This window comes from Phyllostomus discolor, chromosome 4 (genome assembly GCF_004126475.2).
Source record: "Phyllostomus discolor isolate MPI-MPIP mPhyDis1 chromosome 4, mPhyDis1.pri.v3, whole genome shotgun sequence".
In the NCBI taxonomy this organism is placed as follows: domain Eukaryota; kingdom Metazoa; phylum Chordata; class Mammalia; order Chiroptera; family Phyllostomidae; genus Phyllostomus; species Phyllostomus discolor.
Window position 1 is genome coordinate 32,163,579 of NC_040906.2, and position 18,021 is coordinate 32,181,599.

Sequence of the window (18,021 nt, forward strand, 5' to 3'; positions counted from 1 at the left end):
CTCCCTTTCTTTCTCTCTCCCTTTCCATCTCCCTAGAAATAATATATAAAATATTTTAAAATAATAAATAGATCATATATAAATAATTTTAAAAATTCAAAGGAAAACATCTGCTTTTTTTTGTAAAAAAGTAAACAAAACTTTTAATTTTGACCTTAAGAAGAAAATACACCTTATTTTAAGAAATTTGTGAAGATTAGATGACAGCACAGATTATTGTATTTGTCCAGTCACTTTAATACCTACATTCCATTCTGTGTTAAATTAATTTTTGATGAATGTAGCAAGTCATAGAAACTGAAAAGAAATTGCTTTCACCCAGTCTCAAATAATACAACTTTAAAGGCATCTATTTTTGGCTGGGAAAGCATCAGCTTAGGTGAGGTTATTACTTAGAGACCTTTGGAAAAGTCCTAGGCTCTAAACTGGACATATCTGGCAGATTTCATTCTTAATTAATTCACTAGACTTAATGAATTCACTAATTAATTAACTCATTGTTACCAGCATGGCAGTGTGCAATGGACAGGATTTTATAATGTGGAAGACCTGGATCTGTGAGCAGGACAAATGGATATAAAATAAAAAAGGTGCTGCGTGGGAGGGGAGTCGGAGGACCTAGCAAGGGCTCAACCGCTCATGACCTCGCTGAGTCCTGCCTCCCTCTAGCTCGTGGGTGCTGAGCCCATCCCAGCGGCCTGACCTGGCCTCTGCCTCTGCAGCATGTGCCTGGGCTGTTTCCTTAGGTCATGGTTCTCTCTACATCTGATCCAGGCTGTTTTCTCTTGCAGTGTTTCCTCATTTCAGATTCATTCATGATTTTTTTAGACTCATAAGGTTTTTGTTGTTTTGTTTTGTTAGCTGATTATATTATGCCAGGGATCACATTATGTGGGTGTGCACAGACAGGATGATCAATCTAGGCCTTTTTATGTTACATACATCTTTGTTCTCTGATTTTTTTCACTTACCATTTTCTCATAGACATTTTCTAATGTCACTCTGTTCTCTTTGTAGCTATTATATTTAAAGAATGTGTAATAAATATTCCATTGGACAGCAGTACCATAATTTATTTACCCATTTCCTCATTTTTTGATGTGTGGTTCCTTCTGATAATTTTCTTTTGTAAGTAATACTGTAGTGAGCATCTTCCTATCTATAGATTTATCCCTTTTTAAAAATTTTTTCACCTTTTATTTTATTTTATTTTTTTAAGATTTTATTTATTTTTTAGAGAGGGAAAGGAGGGATAGAGAGAGAGAGAGAGAGAGAGAGGGAGACATCAGTGTGCGGTTGCTGGGGGTCATGGCCTGCAACCCAGGCATGTACCCTGACTGGGAATCGAACCTGCGACACTTTGGTTCGCAGCCCGCGCTCAATCCACTGAGCTACGCCACCCAGGGCGATTTATCCCTTTTTAAAAACTAGTTGTTTAGGATAGATTCCCAGAAGGAAAATTACTAAGTCAAAGACTAAAAAAATTTTCTGCCTTTTGATACTCCTCAAGAGTTATATTATAAAAGGGAGGCATCCTACAGAAAAATAAGGGAGTGAAGATTGCTGAAGGAAGAGAGAGATTTTAAGGCAAAGGCAAGAAAATTGAGACTATGAAAAGGTGAAGAACAAGCAGCATCTCCAAGTAGGAATTTGAAGTCCTTTGCCGAGCCGACATCCAAGTGTTCTGTTGGTGCAGACGCCCATATCCCACCTCAGTCGTGGAAGACACACTCATTCCGCCCAGAGGACTGCACGTTCTGACTAGCCCCGGGAAGCACAGAGGAGGCAGCCGGACTTGGTAGAGAGCAGAGCAGGAGAGAGAGTCCCTGAGAATGCAGACTGCTGGCGGGCAGAGTAGGAGGGTGGTGTTGAAGGGGTGCAAGCAGGTGGCCGTCTCTGTGCGCTGTTTTGAGAAGAGTTGTTGGCCAGAGTTTAGGCCCATGGGACTGTGGTTATTACATTTAACCTAAAAGCAGTCATGACATTTTTTTTCTAATAATGCTATTTCTGGAAAACAGTATCCTAACTAATTTTTATTGGTCTCATTTTAGCAATATTTGCTGTACTCACGAGTGTCTTGACAAAAGATGACTGGTGGAACCTCCTGCTAAAGGCCATATACTCCTTATGTGACCTGTCCCGATTTCAGGAGGCTGAGTTACTAGTGGATTCTGCATTGGAGTATTGTTCATTTTACGAACACAAACAAAAACGCAAAGAACTAGAATATTTTGGTCTCTCTGCTGCAATTCTGGACAAAAATTTCAGAAAGGCATACAACTATATCAGGTAACTTTCCAGTAACTTTTTTTTAAATTCAGTTCTTTGATAGAGTATGTATATTTACTTTGACTTACATGCTCAAGAATTAATAAGCTATTTTGTTTTATCTCTCCTGTTGCTTACTGGTTAATTCAATTCTTTGGGGAGTCTCAGGCAATATATGAGAACATGAACTCATACACATAACCTCTTCTGCTTTAGCCTCCCCATTTATAAAATGGACATCATAATACTACCAGTTCATAGGGTTATTGTGAAAGTTAAATGATGAGTTTTTTAACAGTGCGTGGCACACATTATTATTATTCAGTGTTCATTGTACTGCAGTTGTAGTGGGAAGGGAGATAAAAAGTGAAACTTAACTCAGTTCTTTTTTTTGGTTTAAAAGGTTTTGTTAAAATGCAGAAACAAAATACAGAAATAATAACTGAAACAGTTTTTTGGGGGGAAACCCTTCCGTGTGTAAAAGGTTTAGCTTAAATAGATTGCAGCAATCTGCCCTTTGGGAAGGTGGTACGTTTCAGTGTTGTCGGGACAGCACTGAACAGTTTAATTCTTAGAAATCAGGAAGTTTTTCTTTTTACACTGTTTTTTATTATCCCCTTCTTCCTTCAATTTTTAGGATAATGGTAATGGAAAATGTCAATAGACCCCAGCTCTGGAACATTTTCAACCAAGTTACCATGCACTCTCAAGAAGTACGGCATCATCGTTTCTGTCTCCGTTTAATGCTGAAAAACCCAGATAATCATGCCCTGTGTGTCTTAAATGGACACAATGCATTCGTATCTGGTAGTTTTAAGCACGCCCTTGGTAAGTGTCCTGGCCCATGACTTTGTCAGGTGTGGACAGTGGGTGGCTAAGAACCTAGCCTTTGGAATGTCAGTGCCTGGCTTCACACTGCTGCTCAGCACTGCAGATTCTCCTGCCCCTGCCTCTGGTTCTGTGTCTCTGAGGCGGAGATGATAACTGGGCCTGCCTTGTAAACAGCTGTGAAAATTAAATGAGTTAATATAAAGTACTTAACACAGTGCCTGGCACATATAGTGAGTGGCCATAAGTGTTATCAATAATCATAATATTTCTTTCTCTGTTGAAGCTTTGGTTTCTAAAGGCTGAAGTCTTTTTTATTTTTAAAAATTATTTTATTTTCTCTATTAAAAATAAAAAATTATTTTTAAAGTATAGTTTATTGATTATGCTGTTACAGTTGTCCCAATTTTTTTACTCCCCTTTATCCCCCCCATCCTCCTTGCACCTCCCTCTACCTTCTAGCATTCCCCTACTCTATTTAGTTCATGTCCATGGGTCATACATATATGTTCTTTGGTTTCTCTATTTCCTATACTATTCTTAACCTCTCCCTGTCTATTTTCTACCTACCACTTATGCTTATTCCCTCTACTTCCCCCCCAACTCTCTCCCTCCCCCTCCCCATTTATAGCCCTCCATGTGATCTCCATTTCTGTGATTCTTTTCCTGTTCTAGTTGTTTGCTTAGATTTTGTTTTTTAGGTTCAGTTGTTGATAGTTATGACTTTGTTGTCATTTTATTGTTCATAGTTTTTGATCTTCTGTTTCTTAGATAAGTCCTTTTAACATTTCATATAATAAGGGCTTGGTGATGATGAACTCCTTTAACTTGACTTTATCTGGGAATCACTTTATCTGCCCTTCCATTCTAAATGATAACTTTGCTGGATAGAATAATCTTGGATTTAGGTTCTTGCCTTTCATGATTTCAAATATTTCTTTCCAGCCCCTTCTTGCTTGCAATGTTTCTTTTGAGAAATCAGCTGATAGTCTGATTGGAACTCCTTTGTTAGGTAACTCTTCTTTTCTCTTGCTGCTTTTAAGACTCTCTCCTCTTTAATCTTGGGTTACTTAATTATGATGTGCCTTGGTGGATTCCTCCTTGAGTCCAACTTCTTTGGGACTCTCTGTGCTTCCTGGACTTCCTAGAAGTCTATTTCCTTTGCCAGATTGGGGAAGTTCTCCTTCATTATTTGTTCACATAAGTTTTCAATTTCTTGCTCTTCCTCTTCTCCTTCTGGTAGCCTTATGATTTTGATGTTGGAATGTTTAAAGTTGTCCCAGAGGTTCCTAAGCGTCTCCTCATTTTTTTGAATTCTTCATTCTGTTACTGTTGGGATATTTATTTCTTCCTTTTGTTCAAAGTCATTACTTTGAACCCCAGTTTCCTTTCCTTCACTGTGGGTTCCCTGTATATTTTGTTTTATTTCACTTTGTGTAGCCTTCATTTCTTCCTTCGTTTTGTGACCAAGCTCAGTCAATTCTGTGAGCATCCTGATTACCAGGGCTTTAAACTCTCTATCAGGCAGGTTGTCTATCTCCTCATTGCTTAGCTCTTTTTCTGGACTTTTGCTCTGTTGTTTCATTCGGGCCATACTTCTTTGTCATGGCACACCAGTCTGAATGAATGCTTCTTTAACTCCTTGGTTGTTGGTGCTTCATGCAGATTTGTATTCTGGCAGTTCTGGTTGTTTATTGTTTTTAAATTGGTTGTCATCCTTCTTTTGGTTGTGTGAGGAGGTAAAGCATTTCTACCTACACCTTCATTTTGGCCAGAACCTAAAAACCTATTTTTATTTTTATTAAATTAAATTTTATTTTTTATTTTTAGAAATTAAATTTAAAACTTTTTATTTTTTATTTTTAAAATTTAAATTTATTTTAAAGGTAAACCACTCTCCCTACTTAGGCTTGTTTTTAAAACAATTTTCATTCAATTGGATGTTTTGCTACCTGATTTTAATTTACTATACTACAAAAAAGGATTTAAGATTTGGTGATAGTTTATTCCTTTGGGAGAAAAGTCTTTATATCAAGATGTATTTACATAGTGCTTACTAATGCTAATTAAATCCAGGTATCAGAAGAAAACAAGTAGAAAAATACCTAATGAAAGATTTAAAATTAAAATGAGGCACATGTATCTCCTGCTACCTGAAAACCAGCATTACCAACTACACTTCTGAATAAACTGTGGTTTGGTGATTTTAATACTTTTTTTCTGTGTGTGTGGCTGGTGCTTTTATAATTGTTCAGTCAGTAACCTTGAACATCAGATGTTTAACATCTCCTCCACTGTGTGTGCTGTTTGGAATTGTTAGTTTAATATTAAGAAAATAGGGATTAATTTTATTTTCTATATTTAAAAATTTACAGAAGGTAAAAATAGAATGTCCAAATGGCAGTCTACCAGTCAGTGCTGCTAAAGAGATTGTGTGGTGTCATTCTTCCTGGAATAGAAGCTAGAAGGAATAGAAGTTTTTATGTATTATATACATTTTATATATGTATGTATATATATATACACACATATATAAAGTGTATATATATGAGATAAGTTATAGATCCTTTTATAAGAAAAATTTGCTTAAATTTCCTCATTTCATATTGGTAAGCTTTTGACATAACATGATTGTATATGTACAATACATGGAATTCACAAAAACTCAAAATCTTACTTATTTTTTTAAATACATTTTATTGACTATGCTATTACACTTGTCCCATTTCCCCCCCCTTAATCCCCCTTCAACCTGCACACCCTCTCTCACCCACATTCCCCCACTTTAGTTCATGTCCATGTGTCATAAGTTCTTTACCTTCTACATTTCCCATACTATTCTTACCCTCCCCCTATCTATTTTCTACCTACCATCTGTGCTACTTATTCTCTGTACCTTTTCCCCCCTCTCCTCCTCCCACTCCTCTGTTGCTAACCCTCCATGTGATCTCCATTTCTGTGGTTCTGTTCCTGTTCTAGTTGTTTGCTTAGTTTCTTTTGGTTTTGCTTTAGGTGTGGTTGTTAATAATTGTGAGTTTGCTGTCCTTTTACTATACATGTTTTTTATCTTCTTTTTCTTAGGTAAGTCCCTTTAAGATTTCCTATAATAAGGGCTTGGTGATGATGAACTTCTTTAACTTGACCTTATCTGAGAAGCACTTTATCTGCCCTTCCATTCTAGATGAAAGCTTTACTGGATAGAGCAATCTTGGACGTCAGGTCCTTGCCTTGATGACTTGGAATCCTTCTTTCCAGCCCCTTCTTGCCTGCAAGGTCTCTTTTGAGAAATTAGCTGACAGTCTGATGGGAACTCCTCTGTAGGTTACTGTCTCCTTATGTCTTGCTACTTCTAGGATTCTCTCCTTCATTTTTACCTTGGCTAATGTAATTCTGATGTGCCTTGGTGTGTTCCTCCTTGGGTCCAACTTCTTTGGGACTCTCAGCTTCCTGGACTTCCTGGAAGTCTATTTCCTTTGCCAGAATGGGGAAGTTCTCCTTTATTATTTGTTCAAATAACTTTTCCACTTGTTGCTCTTCCTCTTCCCCTTCTGGTACCCCTGTAAGTCAGATGTTGGAACGTTTAAAGATGTCCTGGAGGTTCCTAAGCCTCTCCTCATTTTTTTTGAATTCTTGTTTCTTCATTCTTTTCTGTTTGGTTGTTTCTTTCTTCCTTCTGGTCCACTCTATTGATTTGAGTTCCAGTTTTTTTTTTTCCATCACTACTGGTTCCCTGTGCATTTTCCTTCATTTCTCTCTCTTATTGTAGCCTTCATTTGTTCATCTAATTTGTGACCAAAATCAACCAATTCTGTGAGCATCCTGATCACCAGTGCTTTGAACTGTGCATCTGATAGGTTGGCTATCTCTTGGTTGTTTAGTTGTATTTGCTCTGGGGCTTTGATCTGCTCTTCCCTTTGGGGCATTTTTTTTTTGGTCTTGTCGTGTCTCTTACATATAAGGGGCAGATCCTTAGGTGTTCACCAGGGTGGGGCAACCCAGTGGTTGTGTTGTGATGCTGTATGTGGGGCAGGGTCCAAGATGGAACAATGGTGCTTGCTCTGCTCTGTGTTGGATTTCACTCCCTTCTGCCGCTTCCCCCAAGCAAACTGGGCCTTTCTGGTGCTAATTCCCATGTGGGTGGGCTTATGCATGGACTAGGACCCCGTGGGTCTCTGCAATGAATTCTCCTGTGAGGCTGGGAGTTTCTCCTGGCACCTCAACCCCCACAGGTGTTTTCAGTCGGTGCCCCGAGGCTTTATTTCCCGGTGCTGGGACCCTGGGTTGTTCCGTCTGTGTCACTCCCCAGTTTCACCTGGTTTATCTGTGCATGAATGGTGGACCGCCCGGTCAGCCAGCCACTTAGGGCGTAGTGCCTCGCTTCACAGTCGCCACCTCACTGGGTCTGCCCGTTGCCATCCCTCGCCCGGGGTCTGCCTGCTGTGATGTTGCGCGCCCAGGATGCTTTATGCACCCGGTGCCATTGCTTTCTGTGCCACGACCCCTCTCTTCCCGGCTTCCCGACTCGGCCTGTCCTACTGGTCTGGATGAATGTGTCTATTTTCACTCCTTGGTGTCGGACTTCCATACAGTTCAGTTTTCTGTCAGTTCTGGTTGTTATTTTGTTTCTAAATTGTTGTTGGCCTTATTTTGGTTGTTTGAGGAGGCACAGTGTGTCTACCTATACCTCCATCTTGGCCGGAAGTCCTCAAAATCTTACTTTATTATTCAATACATTTAGCTTTTCCGAGAAAAAACAAAGTAGCTGTTATATTTAGAAAAACAATACCCATTATCTAAAAACAAAACACCACTATTTTTTTACCTCTGTGATCCATTACATTTGACTTTATAAGACAGATCAATTAATTTTATTAAAGAATTCATCAGAAGACATATTCCTTCATTGCTTTTAAAATAGCTTTAAGGTCATAAGGTAGATTTATGATCACAATTGATAAATTGCTTGTTTTGGAAATATTACTCTACATGAAAGTGTCTAGTTGTACCTCAAAGAATGTTACTTTTAGCCTTGGCTGGTGTGGCTTTGTGGATTCAGTGCCATCCTGTGAAACAAAGTGCTACTGGTTCAGTTCCCAGTCAGGGCACATACCTGGGTTGCAGGCCAGGTCCCCAGTTGGCATGCAAGAGGCAACACACATTGATGTTTCTCTCCCTCTCTCTCTCCCTTCCCCTGTCTCTAAAAATAAATAAATAAAAATCTTTTTAAAAATATTAATTTTAGTTACTTATGTCTAATATTTGTGCTCTGTATACATTCATGGGTAAATCCTTCTAATTTTGTTATATGTTATATACTATTTTAAAATTCAAATTTGTATCTGGTTGATATTTTAGAATGTACACTTGGATGTGTTAACTATCAGTAATGCTTGTTTAGCCTTAAAATGTATTAGAATAAGTGTTGGAGAAATAAGGAACTATGTTCTTGTCACATCATCTATTATCACCGTTCATTTTTCAGGCCAGTATGTACAAGCCTTTCGCACCGATCCCCACCAACCTCTCTATAGCCTGTGTATAGGCCTAACCTTTATTCACATGGCATCTCAGAAGTACGTGTTAAGGAGACATGCTCTTGTTGTGCAGGTAAATAATTTGGATTTCTCATTACTTGATGATATGTTCTTTGAAAATGAATATATGTTCATTCATTCATTTAAAAATGAATGAATCAATGAGTGCTTGCTTAATGTTTGCTATCCTGCTCTAACAGTAATACCAGCTTAGTACACATGTTGGTATCTCCAGCACCTACCCCTCTGTTCAGCACTCACGGACTTGGCTCCTGCAGGTACTCCTGCTGCAGACTTGTGCAGCCGTGTAGTAAAGGGCCCACAGCCAGATCCTGTGGGGAGAAGATACAGGTGGAGTCTGAGGGGAGCCTGTGCAGACCTCCTCGTACTTGAACCCCTAATGCCTCAAGCCTTCTAGGTCCTAAGGATTGATTTACTTTAAATTAGTTTTTAAAAATATAAAAATGTATACAGTAATGCATAAATATGTGACTGTGTTACTCTTTCTTTACGTCATTACCAACAAATTTTTTTCTAAAGTTTTCTTGTTTCTTATAGCAGTTTGGAATTACCTTTTCATTCTCTTTACTTTTTTGTAGTTTGTCTTCTCTAATAAGAGTATACAATCCAAGCCCTGGCTGGTGTAGCTCAGTGGATTGAGTGCTGGCCTGCAAACCAAAGGGTTGCTGGTTGGATTCCCAGTCAGGGCACATGCCTGAGTTGTGGGCCAGGTCCCCAGTAGGGGGCGTGTGAGAGGCAACCACACATTGATGTTTCTCTCCCTCTCTTTCTCCCTCCCTTCCCCTCTGTCTAACAATAAATTACTTAAATAACCTAAAAAAAGAAAAGAATATACAATCCAAGATCAGAAGTCTTATCTGTCTTGCTCACTACTGTATTTTCAACCCTTTTGTTCTTACAATTGCACTTTTTATATGTATATATTTGATGCATGTATAGGTATATTTTTAAGTAGTTAGCGAAGGAGAGAAAGTATTGGCTGGGTTGGGTAGCAGGCTTTAGTAAAGGATTTTTGTTTGTTTTTTAAAATAAAATGGTTAAAAGAAAACCTAAATTAAAGTGATGGTAATTGTTAAAACTGGGTATTGGTGTTCATTATAGTGTTTTTACTTTTATATACTTGAAAATTTCCATAATCACCTCAGTGGGTAGTTTGGCTGTGTTAAGTGACGTAGGATTGTTTATACATTAAACAGGTGGGCAGTGAACACCCATTGTGCCAGGACAGGGGTGGAGAGCCGAGGGGGCACAGAGGCAGAGTTCCCTGCCCTTGTGAAGCTTATGAAGTTGATAGGTAAAAATTGAACGGAAATTTTTATGGATTAACTCATTATTAAATAGTTCAATTATGTAGTTTTTAGGCCTGGTAGGATAAAAATTCAGTCCCTTGGATAATGTTGCATTCAACATCCGTTCATTATAATGATGATGAGATGCTGTAGGAACTTACTTGGGTTTATATCAGCCTGTGGTAAAACTGGTTTCATTATCTGTCATTTTGCTTAAAGTTGCAACCTATCAATGACATTAAAAAAGTACAAATCACTTTTATAGTTTAATTGTAGGTTTTCAGTAGTTGAAGTGGAACAAGAAGTAATGGGTAGATGGGATTTTGTTGTATTAATCTCTCATGTCAGTTAAACAGTTTCCATTGGAAAAAAAAATTTAAAGGCAAGTTTTATTGTAAACAGCACAATTCTTAAGTTGTTTTAATTTCTCATGAATCTATGTCCTCATGCTATAGGACTATAGTTTTCATTTGTCCTACTAAAAAAAGCTAATTTCATATATTTTAACTTATCTTTCCTACCTTTATATGTATACTATAAGAGTAAAATTTTTCATGTTTTCTTACTTCTACCTTTATTTAATATTATATAGACAGTATATACCTGGGCTCTATAGTGATTGATGTGATAAAAATGTTTGAAATGTAACGTAATATAAAAAGAACCAATTTCTCTTTCCCATTTCAATGTTTTTGTCATTTTTTTGTAGTTTTTATACTTGATGATTCATAGTCTAAGAAATAATGTGGACACCCATATTACCTACATTTTTAAAATATATTTTTTAATTGTTCAAGTATGGTTTTCTGCCTTTTACTCCCATCCCAGCCAATGCCCCCAGTCCTCCCCACCTCCCTCCCATTTGTACCTCCCCTAGTTTTTGTCCATGTGTCCTTTATACTTGCTCCTGCAAATCACAACATATTTTATTAGTTTTTTAGCTGTCAAGATTATCCTCATAAACTTGTTAAAAATTTCTTAAAATGCAGTAGGTAACTTTTTTTATTGTATCAGAGGACCTTCAAGTTCATTTGGGTTGCAGTGATTTATCCAGTATTACTGTTTCTTCTTTTCAGATTTTGGCTTTTAGTTTGTCATTTTAAAGTATGAAGATCTGATATTTCTCTGAGATCAGTAGTTTGTTTTCTGTACTTAACAGAGAACCATGCTTTTCAGTGGAGTAGAGGTCATATTCACATACACAAATGGGTTCTTTTATTATGCAGAAGTATGATTTGTCTATTGAACATAACTTTTTGTCCCTAAAAATGCATGAATTCTAAAGAATTCATGAATTTTTATTTATTTATTTATGAAGGAACATTTGTGATAATTTATTATATAGCAGATCACTCAGGAAATAATTGCATTTTAAATTCTGTTCTCACAAATTAGTTGATTTACTCTTAATTCTCAGTAATATATTTATGTACCATATTTTCCCATGCATAATACACACTCACATTTTGATCCAAACTTTCAGGAAAAAAATCTTTTGTTTTTGATTTTTTAATTCAATTATTCATTTATTTATACTTAGATACTTGGGCTTCTTTTTGTATTATAAAATAATTTTAGCATTTATTTTTGAACATATTATGATACAAGAAATTTTATGTAACAAATAATTACAAAACAGAAGAACAGATACAAGGTACTTCAGGTACTACCCATGTATGATGCGCATCCTTATTTTCCCCTCAAAAAAGTGTGCATTATACACAGCAAAATATGGGTACTTACTTCATAGGACACTTGCACTGTCTCGGTCTGTAACTGTCTGTGGGTGACAGAAGTTGCAGCTGCATGGAGGGAGAAGGTGAACATGGGAAGAGCTGTGACCCACGGGAGCCTCATTATTGCAGCTGCAGCCACTCTGAAACTGTCTGTGTCTCCCTCCCAAAGGCTTTATTTATTGTAGCCTTTGAGCCAGAAGCTTTCGGGGTTGGGGGGACAAGTTTGGGGCTAAGAGGTTATTAAGGAAGGTCCTACATGGACGACAGTGTGGTGACTGCAGCAGGGGGTGAAAGGGGGACAAGTGGTAATGAAAAAACTACAATAAAAATTTTTAAATGAAAACAAGGTAAGTCCTGAGAAGTAACTTACAAAAGGCACCACTTACTGAGAAAGGTTAGGTGTGCTCAGGTGAGCTTGCTCCTGGAGATATAACCTTTCTAATGTGTCATTGTTATGAGGGCTCAGATTTTCTGTTTTGCTCAAGCTTTTAGACATGTATTTCAAACCAAAAAGTTTAAAAGTTTATTGGCTCCAAAAAGCCACAAAAAGCCAATTTGAAGCCTTGTGTGTGTGTGTGTGTGTGTGTGTGTATGTGTGTGTCTCCTGTGTTTTTATAGACTATGGATCTTTGACAGCCAGTTGTAACGTTTCTATGAATATTTCTGTCTTTAGCTTAAAAAAGCAACCATTCCTTTACACCCTCAGAAGAGCTCCTGCCTGCACTGCGGTGCGACAGCACACTGCACACGCATTCTTTCCGGGCGGGACCGTGTCTTTTAATGTTTGTCTTCCCACACCTAGCTCATACAGTGGTGCATACTTGTGAAATGATTGAACTACTAAATCACTTGTCTTTTTCTTTTTGGTAGGGCTTTTCCTTTCTTAATCGATACCTTAGTCTACGTGGGCCCTGCCAGGAATCGTTCTACAATTTGGGCCGGGGCCATCACCAGCTGGGGCTGATTCATCTTGCAATCCATTATTATCAGAAGGCCCTGGAGCTCCCTCCACTGGTGGTTGAGGTATTGTATGATTTAGAAGGCTGAAGAGCTGCTTCATTTCATATGTAAATAAGTGCACTTAGCCCAGTGTTGTGGTCCAGACAGTGAAATATGTCATTATGTTCAGCAACAAGTCAGTCTTTGACACCCTGGCTTTCTTCCTGATCAGCAGTGACACGGACATATGACTTATGATTGTGACCCTTTTAATTATCCTAAGATAGCCTGTGTGGTTTCCAGGCAGACATGAAGCCTGAATATTGAGTAGTATAGTCCTGGTTCATTTTCACGTTCAAGTGTAACTAACATTTCTTTCTAAAGATGCAAAACCATTTTTTTAGATGATGTAGTATAGGGTAAACTGTTGCAAATACTATAATAATCTGTGTTTAAAGTCTAATTTTTAATTTCTGAAGAAAATTGTATGTTTTTATTAATTTTTTTTAATATATTTTATTGATTATGCTATTACATTTGTCCCATTTCCCCCCTTCTCTCCCCTCCACCCTGTACCCCCCTCCCACCCACATTTCCCCCTTTAGTTCATGTCCATGTGTCATACTTATGAGTTCTTTAGTTTCTACATTTCCCGTACTATTCTTGCCCTCCCCCTATCTATTTTCAACCTACATTCTATGCTACTTATTCTCTATACCTTTTCCCCTTCTCTCCTCCTCCCACCCCCCTGCTGCTAACCCTCCATGTGCCCTCCATTTCTGTGGTTCTGTTCCTGTTCTAGTTGTTTCCTTAGTTTCTTTTGGTTTTGCTTTAGGTGTGGTTGTTAATATTTGTGAGTTTGCTGTCCTTTTACTATACATGTCTTTTCTTTATCTTCTTTTCTTAGATAAGTCCCTTTAGCATTTCATAAAATAAGGGCTTGGTGATGATGAACTCCTTTAACTTGACCTTATCTGAAAAGCACTTTATCTGCCCTTCCATTCTAAATGAGAGCTTTGCTGGATAGAGCAATCTGGGATGTAGGTCCTTGTCTTTCATGACTTGGAATATTTCTTTCCAGCCCCTTCTTGCCTGTAAGGTCTCTTTGGAGAAATCAGCTGACAGTCTGATGGGAACTCCTTTGTAGGTGACTATCCCCTTACCTCTTGCTGCTTCTAGGATTCTCTCCTTCGTTTTTACCTTGGCTAATGTAATTATGATGTGCCTTGGTGTGTTTCTTCTTGGGTCCAACTTCTTTGGGGCTCTCTGAGCTTCTTGGATTTCTTGGAAGACTGTTCCCTTTGCCAGCTTGGGGAAGTTCTCCTTTATTATTTGTTCAAATACGTGCTTAGTCTGTTGCTTTTCCCCTTCCCCTTCTGGTACCCCTATAATTCGGATATTGGAACGTTTAAAGGTGTCTTGGATGCTCTTAATCTTTTCCTCAATTTTTTGAATTCTTATTTCATCATGCTTTCCTGCTTGGTTGATTCTATCTTCCTTCTGGTCCACTGTATTGTTTTGAGACTCATATTCCTTCCTTTCACTATTGGCTCTCCTCCGCGTGTCTTCCTGCATCTGTTTTATGGTAATCTGCATTCTTTCATCTAAATTTCGACCAAAATCAACCAGTTCCGTGAGCTTTCTGATCACCAGTGTTTTGAACTGCGCATCTGATAGACTGGCTAATTCTTGGTCGCTCAAAAGGATGAGTCCTGGGGGACTGATCTGCTCTGTTGAAAACATGGTTTTTTTCCCCCCTTATCTCTCCTTTTTTTTTCCGGTCTGGTTGCTCTAGTTACAGTGGGGGGCGGAGCCTTAGGTGCTCACCGGGGCTGGGCACCCCAGTCGCTAGATTGTGACGTTATATGTGGGGCGGGGCGGGGCGGGGCGGGGCGGGGCGGGAGAAAACAATGGCGGTAGTTCCGTTCCTCTGGGCTCAGACCCTTGTCTAGGCTTCTGGGCCACGAGCTCTGCCCTGGTCCACAATCGCTGCCCCTCTGGGTCTGCCAGCCGCAGCTTGCGTACTCAGGGATCACCGCTGCCTTCTTGCGCGCCAGATGGCTTTTGCGCCGATTTCGCACCAAACCTTCCCCTGACCTCGCGCGCCGCCGACCCGAGCCAGCCCCGCGCCTGCCAGGCTCGTCTTTTCCTACCAGTCCGGATGAACGCGTCTACTTCAACTTCTTGGCTGCCCGACTTCCATTCAGATAAATCCTCTGCCGGATCTGGGTGTTATTCTGATAGTAAATTATTGTTGTAAATTATTTGTTTTCTAATCTTGGTTGTGCGAGGAGGTACGGTGCATCCACCTATTCCTCCATCTTGCCGGGACTGTTTTTATTAATTTTTTAAACTTATAATCCCCACATTCTTTCACCTGTTTGCTATTACACTTGTTCAACTTTGGTTGTTAAGCAAATGAATACATACATTTATAGTTATGCTAATGAAATATATACACTTTGGTGCTCTTTATTACGTACCTTTACATATTGCTCCTTAAGCTTTATAAATATCATTTTTCTTTGTTGCAGATATTTTTCAATGGGGAGGATTAGAAACATCGATCTAATCTACTCTGTCGAGTTCATTTCTTTGTTATTTAAGTAAAAAAAAAAAGGCAGTAACACCCCCATGGTGATCATTATTACTAGTGTGGTGTGTATCCTCCTAGACAGACCTGTTCTTTGTATGCCTTCCTGTTAGCCAGGACAGGTATTTTCCCTGCATCTGGTCTTTTGTGTTATAATTTATTTTTGTCCTTGTAGCAGTTTTATGTTTTTTTATGAAGTCATGTCTGTTAATCTTTCCCTGTATAGTTTCTACTTTTGCTATTATTCTTAGAAGGACTTTTCCTATCCAACATTATATTATCATATTATTCAACTATTTTTTTCTTTTATGGTTTCATCGTTTTACTTTTACATCCTTAATTCATGTGGAGTTTATTCTGCTGTGGCTTGTGGGTGAGACTTTTTCCTCAATTTATGGGTTGGACATTTAAAAATATTTGATGAAAGAGTTACTGTAATGGTTAACTGAATCAGCATTATCTGATAAAAATTTAAATCTAAGGTAGGTGCACAACTTTATAATTTTTTTAGTATTATGAATTGTAATGGCCTTTTGAGCACTTACAAAACTGTTTATTTACCATAAAAGTGTCCTGCTTGTCAGTCTGAAATGTAACTCATTCGGGTATTTCTCCCCTTAGGGCATAGAAGCTGACCAGGTGGACTTGCGGAGAGACATCGCCTACAACCTGTCTCTCATTTACCAGAACAGCGGGAATGTCAGGATGGCTCAGAAGCTGCTGTACACCTATTGTTCCATATGAGGCCCTCCGCCGCGGGGGGAGTCTCGGGCAGCTGCCATGCCTGGATCCGCATTTTCTGTCTCCAGGCTTATTATTCACCTCAAGGTGGAAACGATGATTTTAGAACTGTGTATTTCATATTTAATATGTGATAATGATCTTTTGGTAGATATGCAGAAATCATCATTCCTATAAGAATTTGCGTATTGTTCTGTCATTTTCCTTTGGTGTTGTTTAGTGCAGTTTCTTTCAGAGCTGAAGTGGACAGTAGTAACCTTTGAGTCACCTGACAGTTGAATAGTAATTTGTCACTCATACAATTTTTCATCTGCACATTTAATACTGTGTGTTAAACCCCTGCTACATGCCAGGCATGTGACAGGTGCTTGGAACACAGCAGTAAGGCAGATGTGACCTCCCAGTGTAATTCCTTAAATGCAGAACTTGAGCATGTATTTATTTGAAAGAAAAGTTTGTCACATTTCTGCATACATCATCATTGTCAGTCACTCATTCCTCAGTTCCCTGTTACTCCTGCAAGGGTAGTTTTTCAAATGCATAGGAAAAAAGGCTGCTTTTATTAAAGGAAAGACAAATTGGGAATATTTCTGATGGCGACACATAATTCACTTAACTCTAACAGAATTATTTGAAATGGTTAAGTGGTAGGAAGACAAATAATTGAGTTAATGTTTTACTTTTCATCTGTATGTATCTTAGCCTGAGACCTGGGAGGCTGGGATTAACTCAGATCAGTGTGCTCCAAGGCAAAGTAAAAAATGCATTTACTGTTTGACAGGGGCTTTCTGACGAAAAAAGAAAAGAGGGGACCGTGTTCAATGAAATGACCTGGTTTCCATTTCAAGATCACTGGGAATCTAGGAAGACTGAGAGTTGTATTGGGTTGGCGGAAAGTCCATTAGTTTTTTCCATAAAAGACACATTTTCCATTTTCATCAATAAATTCATTGGTTTGGATATTTTGAGTATGTCAGTTATCTCCTTCTATTTATTGGCTTCTAGCAGCTAGAGGCCAGAGGTGCTGCTAAATATCTTCCAATGCATAAGACGGCCCCACAGCAAAAAGTCATTTGGCCACAATGTCAATAGTACCAAGAAACTTCACAAACCACTTTTGACATGTCCATCACTTACAGCACCTTCTCCATACACTGCACAGTCTTCTTGCATTTCAGTTGTGTTTCTACCTTTCTTGAAATAATAAAGCATAATGTGCTGAAAATGTTGCATATTTTCTTCTGTCTTCAGTATTAGAATGGCTACACAAAAATTCACCAATTTCAGGGTTTTTTTTTAAAAGCAAGCTGTTACAACAGCTGTCACAATGCAGTCTAACAAAATTGTTTCAAATGAATTTAAAGACAACTAAGCACTATGAGAGCCATCTTATGGAAAAAACTAGATGAATTTTTTGGCCAACCCAATATATATGGAATTAAGTATTGTTGATAAACTAAAAGAAAATAGGTAAAAACCTTTTTCTTATCACAAGTATTTTATGTTCTTGGATATAAGATAACCATACTTGTTAGATATACTATTGGTTTAATAATAGCATTTTAGAGTTTCTTTTTAGGGGAAGATAAATGCTATAAACGTGCTTATGGATTGTAAGACCTAGTCCAGTTGTGGGAGGGAAATAAGTATGAGACATAAAAAAATACAATGAGGGCTTTTTAGGAATTCTTACCACTGTTTATACTGTATATATAACTTTGTAGTTGAGGAGCAGAATTTGTATGTGGTAAGTAAATGTATTGTCCCCTCTGTATGTATGTGTTTGTGTATATATAATGTAAATAAATTTTGTAATTGAATTATTTCATATGCTTTTGTAATTATTATAATTTCCATCTTACATGTGAGATTAAACGCTTGTTCAAGATCACTAGCAAACTACTCCTTACTTAGAGATGTTCCTTCAGAGGAACATACCGTACTCACTCCAGTTCAGAGTAATAACATAAAAATTTATATTTTTTATGTTAAAAATTTATAATAGCATAAAAATTTATGCCTGTTTATTTTAGAAAGAAAAAGGAGATTTTCAGGTCTTCAGCCTATTAAAG

At 38.1% G+C, this 18,021-nt stretch overlaps 1 protein-coding gene across 1 annotated transcript in view; it reads left to right on the top strand.

Annotated features, from left to right (window-relative positions):
* The window catches only part of GTF3C3 (general transcription factor IIIC subunit 3), a 39,101-nt gene extending 21,332 nt beyond the window's left edge, over window positions 1-17,769 (top strand). Inside the window, exons 14-18 of the mRNA XM_028509679.2 lie at window positions 2,052-2,289; window positions 2,906-3,096; window positions 8,579-8,703; window positions 12,547-12,699; window positions 15,830-17,769. Of these exons, the coding sequence (XP_028365480.1) occupies window positions 2,052-2,289; window positions 2,906-3,096; window positions 8,579-8,703; window positions 12,547-12,699; window positions 15,830-15,952 (830 nt within the window). The 3' untranslated portion in view covers window positions 15,953-17,769. The remainder of the gene's footprint in view (window positions 1-2,051; window positions 2,290-2,905; window positions 3,097-8,578; window positions 8,704-12,546; window positions 12,700-15,829) is intronic.
* Window positions 17,770-18,021: the final 252 nt, after the last annotated feature.